General features: G+C 40.8%; 3 protein-coding genes across 4 annotated transcripts in view; 2 read left to right on the top strand and 1 right to left on the bottom strand.

Annotated features, from left to right (window-relative positions):
* Nucleotides 1-395: 395 nt before the first annotated feature.
* TXNDC17 (thioredoxin domain containing 17) lies at nucleotides 396-2621 on the bottom strand. Its single transcript, XM_032129970.1, has 4 exons — nucleotides 2421-2621; nucleotides 1597-1678; nucleotides 1302-1377; nucleotides 396-684 (listed from the first exon to the last, which is right to left on the bottom strand). The coding sequence occupies exons 1-4, from the start codon at nucleotides 2560-2562 to the stop codon at nucleotides 616-618; spliced, it is 369 nt and encodes a 122-aa protein (XP_031985861.1). The 5' UTR covers nucleotides 2563-2621; the 3' UTR covers nucleotides 396-615.
* KIAA0753 (KIAA0753 ortholog) lies at nucleotides 2586-15332 on the top strand. 2 transcript variants are annotated; one of them, XM_032129964.1, is made up of 14 exons: nucleotides 2586-3136; nucleotides 3927-4527; nucleotides 5026-5129; nucleotides 5421-5483; nucleotides 5608-5823; nucleotides 6896-7106; nucleotides 8185-8381; nucleotides 9490-9659; nucleotides 10689-10776; nucleotides 10980-11153; nucleotides 12215-12296; nucleotides 12952-13072; nucleotides 13199-13423; nucleotides 14205-15332. In XM_032129964.1, the coding sequence occupies exons 1-14, from the start codon at nucleotides 3047-3049 to the stop codon at nucleotides 14320-14322; spliced, it is 2460 nt and encodes an 819-aa protein (XP_031985855.1). In that variant the 5' UTR covers nucleotides 2586-3046; the 3' UTR covers nucleotides 14323-15332. The 2 variants fall into 2 exon arrangements, with proteins under 2 accessions (XP_031985855.1, XP_031985854.1); XM_032129963.1 differs by having other exon boundaries at nucleotides 2587-3136; nucleotides 8182-8381.
* The window catches only part of PITPNM3 (PITPNM family member 3), a 61102-nt gene continuing 59916 nt past the window's right edge, over nucleotides 14325-15510 (top strand). Inside the window, exon 1 of the mRNA XM_032129958.1 lies at nucleotides 14325-14412. The gene's annotated coding sequence lies outside the window, so the exon portion shown is untranslated. The remainder of the gene's footprint in view (nucleotides 14413-15510) is intronic.

Genomic DNA, 15510 nt, shown 5'->3' with positions numbered 1-15510 from the left:
CTTACTCCTTTATAGTTTTTATTGTAACAACATAGCTCTTGGCAGCAGCCAGGGTTTTTAATTTTCATATTTTTAGACTGTATTTCTGGTGCATTCATGTTGTATTTCCTGCCGTTGTAGGAGCAGGTACTCCCAGCTCTTAACATGTGATCAGTGACACTACAGCTGTCAGCCACCATCTTATTACACTTGGACTGAACAGATAAGCCATTAAACACCTTTGGCATTGAAAATTTATCTTAACAGTTTCAGTAATTATGTGGTCAGGCTTAGAAAGGAGGTTTTTCTGTTTCTCCCCTTCCTCCTTACTCACTGTGAGTGTAACTTAGCAGTTACTCTTCAGTAAGTGCAGGCTAATCTCAGCTTCTAACATGAGCTCAGCTCCTTTGAAAACAGGTTGTTCACAAACTCAAGTTTATTTGGACATGAAAGGAAAGATACAGTTTTTTGTTGTAAGATTTTAGTGTAGGGTTTGGACCCAGAATTTAATGACATTTATCTTGACTAGTCCGAAGTAATTAATCATGAAAGTTTTAATAAAGGTCAGTGATTCCTTGAAAGGACACTGCAGTAATTGAGATTACCATCTTCGTCAATGATTGACTAGGGAGGGCTTTAGTCTTCAGTAAACAACATACGCACAAGCTCTGCTTTAAAACATTCTTCTTCGACCAGCTTCTGAGGCTGAAAGGAAAAGTTCACATGTTTTAGGGGCAATTAAAAAACCTGTTCTAGCCAAGAGCCATCTTAACACACTAACATTAGCCACATGCAGCAACTGTTGTCCGGGGGAGTGAGGTAGTGGGCGCGGAGCAAACAAGGTAATAACAACTGAAACATTCCTGAGGGTTTTCTGACCTTGGAAGAGGCATTTCTAAGAAAGTAACTGCTAATTTAATTAACATGTACAAGTTACAACTTGAGCTGCTGTCTGAGTCGAGCATACTGGTTTCACTCCTGTAGTTCAGCATTTGGATTTTTCAAAAGTTGAGGAGCTGCAAATCAGGAATATTAACAATATGTAGCTAAGAAGTTTCTCAACCCCTCAAGCACTATGAGCCAAGAGTACATATTCCCTTTACTGCATGTTTATTATAGACATTACACAATAAGCAGAATGGTTCTCTCTTGAGGAACTGTTTGAGTGAGGAACAGGGAGCAGAAGAGCTGTTCAGAATGCTCTGGTCTCCTTGAACAAGAGAAGGTTCTCAGAGAATACACTAACTCATTTACAGCCCTGAACTCCTGCCAGGTCCCCATCTCAATGCCTGTACATCCAGAACATACAACAAATCACTTACTGTTCCGTATTTAAGTAGTGTGGGCACTCCTGTTAGTTTCAGATTCCTCCTGAATTCATTGTTGGGATCCTTCCAGCTGTTCAGAAAGAAGGCGTTAAGCACAGCTTGTAGAGGGGCATTTTGAAGTTAAAATAGCTTCAAAATTATTCAAAGGGCTTTGCCTCACACCCTCCCAACCCCTTTCTCAAAACAAGCATGCAGATAGGTCATGTCAGAGATGGTGAAGACCTCGAAAAATGATTGATTCCTTACAGAGAAGGACAGTTTCCATTTGTCAGCAGTCAAAGTTACTTACTAGGCTCTATCTCCTACTAGACAGTAGATGAAAACTGACTCATCAGGCAGGTTATGAAGTTCCTTTCTCACAACTGGCTCAGCTAGAAAATAATTTTTAAAATCTGTTAGTACTTAATACTTGTGACACAGAATCACATGGATTTACTTGGACCAGCAAGGCTGCAGATTAATGTTTTGTCTGCTTTAGTTAGAAATCTGTATTTCATTTCACCTGGCTATCCACAAGTTTTTCAGACTTTATGACATGCTCGAACGTTGACTGGACTTGTGTTTGAGTAAAGACCAATTTCTTCTCTAACACGGAAGAAAAACACTCGTTCGGTCCTGTCCTGGGTGTGGCAGCCCAGAACGGCGCCCACCCTTCTGCAGGGTGACGGTTCCATAATGCACCTCCACTCGTGCTCAGACACGCACGACCCAGGCAGTTCAGTGCGATGATTTCTGAGAATAGCCTTCACCTGCTGCTGCCGGACACCGGCGGGGAGGACACCGCTGCGCCTCGACACGAGCAGCATAGGTGAAACCGACTGTCGGACGCACGTCTGGTTGTTTGCTGGGCCGTGCACCAGTCCTCGCCAACAGCCCGTGCCGTTCGACGGGCGTAACGAAAAGGGCAGCGCGGCAGCTGCGGCTCACAGCCCGCACAGCCCCTTCAGTTCACCAGGGGAAACTGCGCCTAGAGCTTGGGAGCGGCACTGGGACCGGGGCTGCTGTGACCGCCCAGCATGTTCCGGAAAGCACCCTCCGGAAAGGGCCTCTCCGGCTTCCCCAGCACCGACACGGCCCATGCCGCAGGCAGGGCATTCCCCCCACGGGCCTCACCCGTCACGCAGTCAGGACACCAGCTCCTGCCCTCGGCGTCCTTATCGCCGCAGAAAAGCGCGAAGATGGGTCGGCCGTGGTAGCTCTGCGCTGTCCGCACGAACTCGGGGTACCCGCGGACCTGCATCTCCTCCCAGCCCATGGCGGCAGCGGCGGAGTCCCTGCCCGGCCCAGCCTGCGCGGCCTCCGTAGCTCCGCGCGCTCCCGGCAGCCCCCGCGGCGGCGGCGGCGGCGGGACCGGGTTCGAGCGGCGCCTGGCGGGTCCCGGCGGGTCCCGGCGCGGCCCGGCCGCCCTTCCTTCCTTCCTTCCTTCCTTCCTTCCTTCCTTCCTTCCTTCCTTCCTTCCTTCCTCCCGTCTCTCTTCCTTGCGGCAGCACCCGGGGCCCGCTCGTGCCGGTACCGTCCGGGACGCGATGGGGCGCGGGGCGGGAGCAGCCGCGGGCCCTGGGCGGTTGCAGAGAGGCTGCCCCTATCTCCTCTCCGCGGCTCCTCGGGCTGGTTCTCCCTCTGTTACATCAGACCCGGGATTGCTTCTGCAAGTCTGAAATAACTGTTTATTGTTCTCGCATTCACAGCTGGGATCACAAGCAAGGGGCAACAACGGGGTTTGCTCTCAAGCCAATGCGATGGGGCCGAGCAAGACAGCAGTGCCTGATGATGCGTTTGCATTGAGCACCCAGCGATACGGGAATGAAGCTAAGGCTTTACAAGCACAGGTGCCATTCGCCTTCTGCAGCGATGCTGTATTGGTTTCCTTTGTGATTGTAACAGAAAGATGATTCTGACCCACTTTGTGAGACAGCCCAGCAGGGAGTGTCATACTAGCTTTCCTCATGCTGTCACACATAATCTTGACACCGTCCTTTTGTAAGGGGAGAGGTCAAAAAATATAATTATTCTTAATTGTCTGTTGTGGTTCAGTCCCTGTAGGCAGCTGAGCATGCAGCCACTTGCTCACTCTCTCCCAGTTGGGAGGGGAAGAGAACTGGAAAGCAAAAAGTATGAAAAGTTACGGGTTGCAATAAAGGCAGTTTAACAGGGAAAGCAAATGCTTTCCTGTTTTTATGCACAAACAAAGCAAAATAAGGAATTCATTATCTACATCCCATCAGCAGGCAGGTGTTCAGCCATTTCCATGACTTCAGCACATGTTGACAGTGACTTAGGAAGACAAATGTCACCAGTATCCCCTTCCTCCTTCTTCCCTGCAGCTTTTATGCTGCGCATGATGCCACAGGGTGTGGAATATCCGTTTTGTCAGATGGGGTCAGCCATCCAGTTGTTTCCTTTCTAGTTTGTTGCCCACCCCCAGGCTACTCACTGGTGAGCAGGCGAGGAGCAGAAAAGGCCTTCACCTGTGTGAGCACTGCTTAGCAAGAATGAAAACATTGATGTGCTGTTAGCACTGTGTTCAGCACAAATCCTAAACAGTGCCATCATGACAGAGTTGCATCATCTGTGTATAGTGTTCTGTATAACATCAGGGTCTTTTTGCACTTTGAACAGCTCCAGTTTAATAGAAATGTTCCTGCAGTTCCAGAGAACTTGGCTCTCAGATTCTCTCACCCTCGTCCAATTATAATAGAAAAACTGAAGGCATCCAATCTAGTTGGAAGTGAGGACCCCAGCCTGAAAAGCTCTGGGATGTTCTCAGTGGTATCTGAAGAGAGACTGAAATTAGCTGTTCAGCTGGCAAAAAGGGACATCAAACAAAGACGTCTCCAAGAACAAGTGAAACAGCGGGAATTTGGAGATGTGGTCAGTAAACCATGGTGGACTCAAAAATCACAACAGCAGAAGACTGAAGTATTTGTAAGTCAAGAAAATAAAAATGCCCTGAAGTCTCAGTCTCGCTTGAGATGTCAGCAGAGGCTTGACCAGCCTTCCCAAGGGGAGTCTGCCAGCTCTGATGCAAACACTTATCTCTGCATAGTTAAGGAGGGAAAGCCATCACCAGCTGTTTTGGACTCTCCACCCACTCATGACACAGGACCAGACCCCAAGCCAAATTTAAATAAAAAAGAACATAAAAATACGCAGGAAGTCCAGCGTCTGCAGAAAGAATTGAGGAGCTATGTCCAGAAAATCGAAGAAATTATTAAAAAAGGTGTAAGACGGAACAGTAATTATGTTATATAAATGTACACTAGTTTGTTGATTTTCCCCCCCATTTTTTGGGTTGGGGTAGAATTTGTATTTATGTCTGGATTTTTTAGAACCATCTGTTTTTTTTAAAAATAGATAAAAGATAGAATAGCTAGCCAGCTTAAGCAATTGGTTCTTTTGTAATAACGGGCAGGAGGTTTAACCATTCCAAATTTTGAGTGCTTTATCTGCAACTTTGTCATAAAACTAAGGGGTCACATGATTTTTTAAATAACTAATGAGCTATATTGTATGAGACTGTTTCGTCAAATTCTAAACGGAAACAGAATGTAGAGTTTATAATAACTAACTTGCATTACTGTTAAAGGAACCCCCACAAATATGTGGTTTGGTTTTGCATGGAAGAGGCTTATTACTAAGTTATGTCTGTTGTCATGGCTTAATTGGGATTTTCACGGGTTAAATTAAGATATAAAACTTTATATTCTATGCTTTTTAGGGAGAGATAGAGAACTTGATCCTGAAAACAAGCAGCGACTTTGCATTAGGAGACAGCAACAAGCTGCACGGTCAGCTCGGATGCTGTATGTGCTCCAGCAACAGGTAGGAGCCATCATTTTAAACTGGGATGTGTAGTAGCTTAGTTTGTTGTGATAAATTTGACAGACACTAACTGAAACAAGAGAAATTCAATCAGGTTATCTCTGAACTTCCATAGTTTAGATCTGAATGGTGTGACTAATTTCCCTCATGGCTGGACAGAGAGGTGAGCATCAGTGTTGGAAAATCTGGACTTTCGCTCAGATGCTACAGTGAAAATCTATTATTCATTTATAGACATGGAATTAATTCTGACTGATTTCACTCCTCTCCATCTGCTTTCTTGATAAACAGGTAAAAGAAATTCAGGATGATATAGAAAAACTGAGTCCTCATACAATCAAACATACTAAAAAGGTAAGATGTAATTATCCTTCAGGCTGTAAGTGACTTATTGACAGAGTTTTCTAGATTACTGGGTTTGATTGTATTCATAGAAACTATAGTTATTAAAGCATTTATTTGTTTTTCATTTCTCCAGTCCCGAGCAGTATCCAGGTTGGCAGCAGCACACAGAGGAGCTGTACGAACCCTGCAGGCATTTGCCAGTCAGTTTGCAGATCAAACAGATGAGCAGATTCCTGCCCACTACAAGGAACTGGGCAGTCTCGTTCGACAACTGTCTCTATGCTCTGCCAAAGTAGAAGGAGATTCTTCCATTTCTGACATTATCATAGATATTTTGCTGCAGGTTGAGGTAGGAAAATAACATTTGTTTTTGCTAAGGCAGGAAAGATGTAGTGAAATATGAGATTGTGTTCATGAAATGGCAGAATATATTATTGGTTTTGTTTTTGTTTTTTTAAAGGCCATATTTTCTAATGTAAAAATGTACTTCTAATGTTCCTAAGTAATGGTGGCGTAAAAGAGAGGTGCATCCTAAACACAGAAACTACCTGCTGCTGGTCTTATTGATTGCTGTTCCTATCTTTCTTGGCTGTCCTGGTAGAATGAGGACTGGTAACAAAGCATCAGTTTCTAATTCATTTGTCATTTTCAGGATTGAGAGAATTAATTTTATAAATTGGTGTGCATTATGTATTTATTACTTTGGATGCATGCTTTAGTCATCAGTGTCAGTGACGAGCACCTGAGGATCTCATATGGTGGTGGGTGTAGAATTGTCCAGGCAGAAGATAAAGTTGTGGGTACAAGATTTAGTTAGCTCCGTGCCCTTCAAATATCGTTTTTAGTGATATCTGATGGCTTATACATCATTGTCATTGTTATCATAGAAAAGTTCTGATTCATGTTGCCTGCTGCATAAGTAAAAAAAAGCAATACCAGAGCCATAAGATACTTTCCTTAAAATACTGTTAAAACTGTAAGAGCTGTGTTTTTAATTTTGCTGTTATGAACTGCTTATGAGAACAGTAATAGTGCTAACTGCCTGGGAATGGGAAAGGAAGTAGTTGTTTAAGTTTGAAGATAGCATTGGAAGAAGTGTCTGTATTACCATAATCATGTGACCATGGGGGTTTTGTTGGTCTGTAGCCCTTGTGTTCAATTTTTTTGAACCTTCTGTAAGCAAATGGTTTGCTGGAGTCAGTTGTAAATACAAAAATGTAAGCCTTTTCAGTAAGATTTAAGTTAATAATATGAAAAAGCTTCTACATGAACAAGCTATCAGGAATAATCACTGTCAGAAAAAGAAAACCAAAACAAAACCAGACCAAAAAAGCTCCAACTGCTTAGACTCTCTTGAATTTGCTTTTCATTACATCAGATTTGCTGAGAGAGTAATTAAAACTCTTAAATATTTGGTGCAGGATCTGAATTCACTGCTGGAAAACAAGCAAACACCAAAAACAGTGAAGAAATGTATTTCAGCTTCTCAGGCCAAATCTCCAAGGAAGACTGAGACATTTCCAGCCAGAAAGCACCTTCTGTCTCCAAAAGGAGAAAACAAACCTGTCCCCTTAAAGGGACAGCTTGGACAGGAGTCTAAAAAACCTCCATGTGCTGGTAGTCTCTTGACTGGTTTGTATTTTGAATTACTAAATACATTTTTATCACCTAGCTCGCCATGTGCAGTTCCATTTTTAGGATGGTATTGTTGGTCAGAAGTTGGTCAGATGTTAGCAAATCAATCTTAACAAAAACCAGGCTGTGATTGTTTAACTGTTCACACTGAAAAGGTATTCTGTAGCCTTGGCTCAGAATTCCCTTGGTTGGTACAATTTCTCTACTTCTGGGAGCAGTGGCTGTTTTCTCCTGGCCAGTTCATTACTGTCAATGTCTTTTGCACAACAGTCACAGTTTTGTACCTAGAGACACATTAACTGATGGTTAAGCTGAAGACTTGGGGGTTTTCTCCACTATCTTGCCATGCAACTGTTTGGAGTTGGCTTTCTATATTGTTCTTTTACTTTGAAAGAAAAGGAGCTTTATTCTTTCTCAACCTGTTGTGAGATAAATTTACCTGAAGTATTTTGGCAGCTCATGAAAGCCACTGTAAGTTCCTACATTATTATATATTCTATATTAACTGTTTTTCTTCTTTGTGGTGATTTTCTCATACCTCAGGCTAGTTTTTACTAGAACAGTAAGTATTCTTTACTACCCCCAGGTAGCAAGAATTCCATATGCCAAATTCATCTCTGGCAGTCCTGGGAGACAGTATATAAACATCTAATGATTTCCATGTGTCTTGCTGCCTAAACGGGGATGTTTTGTTATCACTGCCTGGAGTTCATATGGCAGTTGCTACCAAAAGGCTTTCCCATGAGTTGCATATATATGTATATTTTCAAATATCTCTATACATATAAATATGTATATGACCATAAACCCCAAACCTTCCTGTTCATCAAAACAATGGAAGAAAGACAATTTCTTTAATACTTGTCAGGAAATACAAGGCTAGAAATTTTCTTTTTGTCTTTGATTTTTGTAAAATTACGGTGGAGCTTAAAGTTCATGATTCGGTATACCTAGCATAACAGAGGTATCAAATGTAGAAACAAAGACAATTCTTGCCCCTTTCAACTTACAATTAAAAGTTTATGTGTTATTTTTGATACAGATAAACACTGACATGTTGCAAATATTTCAGCAGTTCAACAGGCAAACAGTTGTGCTCATACATTGCACAATAAATACCAAGAAAAAAGTGGCCCACCTATTCCAGAGAGAAATGCCACTTTGCAAGGAAGCACAGTTGCACTGGTGAGAGCTAGAGCTGTAAAAAAAGAGTCTGTCCTTGAAAGTGGTGCTTTGAGGAAGAAAGATGTGTCACTGCCTGCAAAACCACAGGTATGGAAGTGATAAATCATTTATGCTGTCTTCTACTTGTGCTCTGGGATTTGTTGTATAATATAAGACACTGTCAAAGCTTTGCACTTGCTCACAATATTGCCATTATGAGATAGGAGATACAGGGGGATAAACCCTGTCTGTTAATTTCTAGTGGTTATGACTATTTTAGCAAATGTTTTTCGAAAATAGTGTTTACTGTTCCTTGGAAATACACTATACAACTAGAAACAACAACAGAATTAGTAAGGAAAATGCTCACTGAAACTAGTTTCATGTTTGAAATTAACATGTTTTTTTCAATTTGAAATTAAAGCTGAAGTATTTTCCTCCTATGGTCATCCTCTGTCACAAAAAATGCACTCAGCACTAATGTGCTAATGTTAGTAGGAGAATATAAGTTACTAAGGCTTACTTAATTGATAACAGGAATGGTAAAACTTCACTATACAAGTTCTGGTTTCTGCTAAGTCCTTGCAAACAGAAAGAAGCTCCATAGTACAAACAAAACAATTCTTAAAAGACTAGGGCTAGATTTTGCAAATAAGTGTATTTTTCTTTTATTCCTTCCTCAGAGTATCACTTTTAACTAGAAAAATCAAATCTGACACAGTAACATAGATGTATGCTTATGTAACTTTTACTGCTTCCTATCCCTGTGGATCAGCGAGGATCATGGGCAGGAAGGTTAAGCATTTCAATAATTCATATTGAGGGGACAAGTCTAAATGACCTTGTAACAAATACAAATGTGGGAATATTATTGTTTTGTGGCTGAATACAATGTTACCTTGGAAACCTATTTGGATTTATTAATAGTTAGCATAGAGTCTAATTCTGAAAAATCAAAAATAAGTTTTTTCCCCATGAAGAGCAACACTGGAAAAGTTGGAACTGTTTGCAAAAATAATAGTTGCAGGATTAAGCATATGTTCTGTTCAGGCACAGCTGTACTTCCCTTTAAAGCACTTGTAAAACCTTCACATACGTCAACTGCAGCAAAGCTAGCAGGTGTAATTTCAAGACAAAGTCTGAAGCAGAATGCAAAAGACTTTAAAAATTCAACAACTGGAATATGTGTTTTCAATGTGATCATGTTAATTTTAAGGGAATGCTGAAATCTTTAAAGTCAAGACGGGTACACCCTCCAGGAAAGCGTGCCCGATTTCGAGAGCCAACTATAGCTTTCCAACTAAAAGAGAACAAACGACCTGTTAAGGAGAGCAAAATGCCCTGCATGCCTTCAAAGGCTCCGCCTCGGTCTGGTTCACCTAAGCGGTATGTTTGCAGTCCCCTGGCAGCCGTCTGTACCCTGCTTCCCAGTGGAAATGCTTCTGGATCTGTGCTAGTAACTGGGATAGAGTTGGCCTGGCTTCAGTCCAGGGGGGCCAGTGGCACAGCACAGCTTGCTGTCAGATAGCTGCTCTGCTTTCCCATTTGGCCCAGAGCAGCCTCATTCCCTAAAGCCTGGGAAGAGCCAGAGCTTTAGTCTTTTGCCTGAGTTACTGCCTGGGAGTCAAAGCCAAACTGTGCAAGGCAGGCCAGTGACAAAACACAGGAGGTGGAGTGGGTATTCCCAGCACTGCTTTGAGAAGGTAAAATATTATCTCCCTGTTCCAGAAGGACAAGATACATGTATTTGTCCCAGACAGTAATAAAGTGCAGGTTTGTTTACTCCAAATTTACTCAATTTGGAGACGGGGGTGTCCAAATTTAGGTTGATTTGGGACTGGTGTTTGTAGCATTTGAAGCAGGAGAACCAGATGCTGTATCTGTACTAGGCAGTGTGCATGGTAAGATGAGGAGCTCATTTCTCTGGACAGTATTTGTGGATAGCCATGTAGTTCCCGTTTGCCAACAGCAGAAACATGATTCAAGATCCCTCATTCTCAACAGAATTTTCTGGCTTATATGGTCTTAAACTCTATTAATTTTTTCTCTAAAGTTTCTTGTAACTCTTCCAAACTGATGCTGGAAATCACACTACTTCATTCTTTGGTTGTTAGAATGTACATTTTGTAACTCTCTATGCTACTGCGCTATTTTTGAAGACTAGCAAGGCTTGAAGCAAAAAATTCTAGAGGAGTGAAAGTTCTAACTGACCTTTGCAGAGGAGAAATGGAAAAAATAGAAAAGTTAAGATAATGACTTACTTTGAAAAATATCATAATGGGTGTGAGATCTAATACGAGCTTCTCCCCACTCCCAAAAGTCCCCCTAAAAATACATTTATGTAGTTGGTGTTTTAAATTAATATTGTCATACTAGGTTTCAGAATGGCATTGTCATTTCTTCTTCTTTGTGCAGGTCACAAACTGTTTCTCCAGCCCATTGTGCAGACAAAGATGGGAAGGAGGTACAGGAGTGGTCAGAGCCTCCGTTAGACAGGACACAGGTAGTACAGGCAAGGTCCTGCCACGGGGTGAATGATGCCTTGAGAGCTGTCAAACATTTACAAAGGGGCAACAGACAGTTTTTTTTCAACTTAATGCAAGTTGCTTTTGTTTTGGTTCGGGTTTTTTTTCTTTCTTTCTTTATTGGCTTTGTGGCTTTTTGTTTTCTGTGGTATTTGTTTTTGGGGTTTGTTTTTTTAAGTAGCAGGTTGCAACAAATGCAGATGTTCTGAGTGAAAAGCTATTGGATGACCTTTTGGAAGATACTGCTCAGGAACTGTGGAGCATGGATCAGCATGAGAGACTCCAGACCGAGGCCCTGCTTGTGGCTGACACTCATAGCCTGGAGTCAATGTTGCAAAGAATGGAAGAAATTGAAGTAAGATTTTCTGTCTTGGTTGGTCTCATTAGTGCCAATTTCTTACTTACTGTCCATAAATTATAATATTTATAAGTATCTACATTCTTAAATGAAGCAAGGTCTGACTGGATCAGTGTCTGAGATCAAAGACCTGGCTGGAGTTTGTGCTTCCAGAAAACACAGTGTAAGAGCAGAAGCAGAGCGTTTGATGAATCTGTTGCTGTAAAGTTAGCAGACCTGAGTTTGCATCCCATCTCAAAACTTTGTGGCTTAAATCGTTGTATGTGAATAGGAGAATCAGTATGGTGATTATGTTGATTGTCTAGCAGATTGGAAAGTATTTGAATATTAATTTGAATTTTTCCCTTGTTTTAAACTATAGAATCTCAGTATTCCAGTAGCATGACCATCTTGAGGAAATACGCTCTGGCAATCCAAAGTATTTCACAGGGCAATATGGAGACGTCAGACAAATACATGGTTATCTGTGCCTTTATTTATTCATCTTTCTATATAAATATTCATAAGGTTATTGTTTAGTTGACTTGAGCTTTCTCATATATTGCTTTCTTAAAAATTTTTCTTCAATCAGTTTTTTCATAGTTTCTGGTTTGAGTTCCATTTTGACCTTCCTGTTCTCTGAATTTATTGTGACTTAGAGCTACTCAGTTTAGTGCCATTTACTTGTAGAGATCTGTTCATCAGTTGGAAGTATGAAGCTGACATCCCATCCTGCAGTGTCCTTGTCCCTGAGGCACTGGAGCACCCATTTGGATTCACTGTTGGTGAGGCAGGAGCAGCTTGAGGGCCGGTCAGTTGTTTGGCTAAGGGCTGTTGGTCTGAAATCTGAAGAGCTCCCATGGGACTGGCAGTTAGTTTTGTATTCAAGTATGGCATTTTGAATAAGAGAAATATCTGTGTTTTCAATCACCCAACCCTTTTCTATGTTTTGTTACCAGCCAAAATAAGCCTGCTTTGCCCAAGGAGGATCATTACTTGCTTTCCTATTGAGTCATAAGCAGTGCAGCTGAGCTGCCAGATACATGGGTGATTGATTGATGTTGTGTGTTCCACTCCAGATGTACCAGGAGGCTGTCCGCAGGAGAGTCACCCAGATTGTGTACAGTGACTCCCAGTTTTGGGCCCAGGAAGACAAAACGGGTAATTGTCTTCTTTAGTACAGGTTGGTTTCCTTATAATCTGTAGGTTTAAATTCAGGTGTTTTGAAATCAAGGTCATTGGATTATGTGTGATCAAATAGCACCACTCAGACACATTTTTTACCATAGGTGCTTCTTTCAGAGGACAGTTTCTAAGATGTAATTCTAAAATCAATACTTTATCAGCATTCCTTTTCTTTATCCTATGGTTTGATTGAGTAGCACAGTGAAGCTACATTGATTTTCCAAGGTATCGGATCACACACAACTTTACTGAAACTGTGTTGTTTAACACAAGTTGGAAAATCTCACAGTAAAACTGGTGAAGATTTACCCCAAATCTATGGATTCTTTTTCCATATCTTGGATGTACCACTAAGTTTAATAGACTGTGCTATTTTTACAGTGGCATTTTCTATCTCTCTGCTAGAATTACCCACTGGCAGCACAAATGATTTATACTAAAGGTAGCATTTCTAAATTGCTAATCGTTAATACACTGAGCTGAATTTGTTTTTTCTTACTTTGAATACTTTACTTACCTGAAGGACTTCCGCTTAAAAGAAACAAAAGTCTTTGTGAGGACTTAACCTGCAGTAGATGTAGTTTTTCCTCTTTCAAAAAACCAATTTAAAATAGTATTTTCTTCCTTCTAGAACAACAAATGGCATCAACAGCTAAAAAACTTACATCTCCTCATCCAGTTCAGATAACCAAATTAACTGGACACACAGAGCTGGAAACAGACATTCTATTTGAAAAACCTTTTGACAGCATGTAAGTGGAATATTTGGCCCTACAGTAAACTGTGGTGCGTAAGATCTATGTGACTTCATTACACTGACTCTTCAAAAAGAGACTTAAAAATTTTGTCCTGTCGTGATGATTATTTCATATTTCCAGTGATATTGATGAAAACAAAGAAGCAGAGGAGAAATTGCAGACTGGAGATGACATTCTGCAGCCCTTGCCTCTGAATTCTCTACAGAAAGCGTATTCTGTGTCTCTCTCTGTGCCAAGCGATGTGCTCCAGAGCATCTTGGATTATAACCGCAGATACAAGCATCATTTAAAGCTTATTTCCCATGAGGTGGTGGGCAGTTTCGATCCATGGCAGATTGCTGAGAGGTATATGAACTATCTTTGTGGTTTGGAAGTGAATGTATCAGCTATTGACAGGTATTTCCATTCTCACTCAGGAGATGAGGGGGGAGGGACCATTTCAATTCCAAACTGAAAGCCAGAAGCAGTTGGCTCTCAGACTATTTCTCCACTGGTACTCAGTGTTCATGGATTTTGAAGGTCTTTGGATAAGACAAAAGGATATTGGAGTAGAGTATCCATCCCTTAGCACAAATAGAAGATGTGAAGAAACAGTGAACTACAGCCTTTCTGCTGTTCACTTCCTGGCAAAGAAAAATTGTTTCTCAGGCTGAATGTCTACTAAGCAAGCAGGGCAACATAAGCCAAAATACACACCTTTGCACTGAAGCTAGAGTAAGTGTTTTGATTGCTCAGTAAAAGGTTTAGCAACTAAATTACATAACTGGTTATAATTTCCTTCCACTTTTCTTGAGTAATTACCTACAAATGCCTAGAAATAATTTATATATTAATATATAATAATTTATATATTTATATATTTATATATTCTATATATATATATATTTATATATTTATAATAACTTATATTTCAAAACCTACCTTTGGGTCTTGCAAATTCCAACCCAAAGAAAGCATGGAAATAGAGGCTGAATTTGAACTTTGCTAGCCCTGTTCTTTCAGAACTGCATAAATAGTGGCACAACATCAGTTGGCACAGAGCATTGATATCAATGGCATGAATGACTGGAATTTGAAATCTTTCTGAACCTTTTCCTTCTTTTATTTTGCCCTCCCTCTCCCTTAGTCTTGCAGAGCAACTGACAGAAGAAGCCCTGTGTGACGTGGCAGCAGAGTTGCAGGATGTTTGTGAGGACTATGCAGAAGCTGTGTTCACATCGGAGTTTTTGCAGCCAATGCACTGAATTCTTTCCCACGTGCCCCATCAACGTCAGCCTCAGCCTGACAGTCTGTGAGATTTTCTGCACTGGATCTCCATCAAGGATTCATCTCAGGTTTTTATAAAACCATTATAATGATGTTTTCCTTTTCAGACTTGATGTTGTCTGATCACCTTAGCACATGCTTAGCACATACACTGGGGTGAGTTCTTTGAGGATGTGGCAATCCAGTGAAGGATTCTCATGGAACAGCACAAATAGATGCAAACACTTGTCACTGGCTGTAGGTGCAGGCTTGCTTGGGCTCTTGCCATCAGCCTCAGAGTGGAGTTCCTGAGTATCTCTAGTACATCATGCACAGGCAAAATGAGACCTTTCAATAGAAGCACATGGTAGAGATCTTACTTTCTTTTTCTTAAACTACTCTAAAATGTTACATTTTTAACAGCATTTAGTGATTCAACCCCACATTCCTTTCTCTTAAGAATCCCAATGAAATCAAGAACAACAAAATAAATGAGCAATTGGCATTTCTGCAACATTAAATTAACTTGTTTCAAGTAATCAAGGTACTAGTTTGGGTTATGTCTGGAGTCAGAGCAATGAGTAATAATTACATGTGTAGTATACTAGGGAAATGCAAATTCATCCCTTGAGGTAACTCGAAGAACAATATGAGTCTGTTTCCTTTGTCAATTTTTTTTCCTCCAGTATTATTCAACTTATAACACATTCATTTTTAACCTTCTAAGATTATTTCCTCTAATTAGAACATATATTTTAAAAATAATTTTGTTTCTATTGAAGCCTGGTTTACTATTTCAATCATCTTCAAATTTACATAAAATGTAATAAATGTTACTGCTGAAGCATGACTTTGCTGATACGCGAATCTGTAATTTAAAACAGTTAATTTCTAAGATTATAAGTCAAAAATACTAAAGCAATAGTGTCTCTGTGTGTATATATGCGTCTGAAAGTATTTTGAGGATGTTTTATTTTTTAATAAACAACACTTGTTTATTATCACTGAACACAGTTTTAATTTAAGATAACTTCCCTCTGAATCCATTTGGAATAGTCAGCACCCAGCATGCAAGAGAGCACCTGGCAACATTACAAGAGTCAGACTACATACACCTTGAAGTAATGTGGTCATCTGTGAAGGAAGGCATACTTTCTCTCACTTGTGAGGGGTATCCTCTGACTGAG

The sequence above is a fragment of the Corvus moneduloides genome, chromosome 20 (assembly GCF_009650955.1).
Source record: "Corvus moneduloides isolate bCorMon1 chromosome 20, bCorMon1.pri, whole genome shotgun sequence".
Taxonomy (NCBI): Eukaryota; Metazoa; Chordata; class Aves; order Passeriformes; family Corvidae; genus Corvus; species Corvus moneduloides.
This window is presented reverse-complemented; position numbering and strand designations above follow the sequence as displayed.

Coding starts and splice junctions, on each gene's coding strand:
- TXNDC17 (XM_032129970.1), bottom strand. CDS start 2,562: ATGGGCTGGGAGGAGATGCAGGTCCGCGGGTACCCCGAGTTCGTGCGG. Junction 1,378..1,596: donor CTAGTAGGAGATAGAGCCTA/GTAAGTAACTTT, acceptor CTTTCTGAACAG/CTGGAAGGATCCCAACAATG. Junction 685..1,301: donor CACTACTTAAATACGGAACA/GTAAGTGATTTG, acceptor TTTTCCTTTCAG/CCTCAGAAGCTGGTCGAAGA.
- KIAA0753 (XM_032129963.1), top strand. CDS start 3,047: ATGGGGCCGAGCAAGACAGCAGTGCCTGATGATGCGTTTGCATTGAGC. Junction 5,824..6,895: donor ATATTTTGCTGCAGGTTGAG/GTAGGAAAATAA, acceptor TATTTGGTGCAG/GATCTGAATTCACTGCTGGA. Junction 10,777..10,979: donor CTCCGTTAGACAGGACACAG/GTAGTACAGGCA, acceptor TTTTTTAAGTAG/CAGGTTGCAACAAATGCAGA.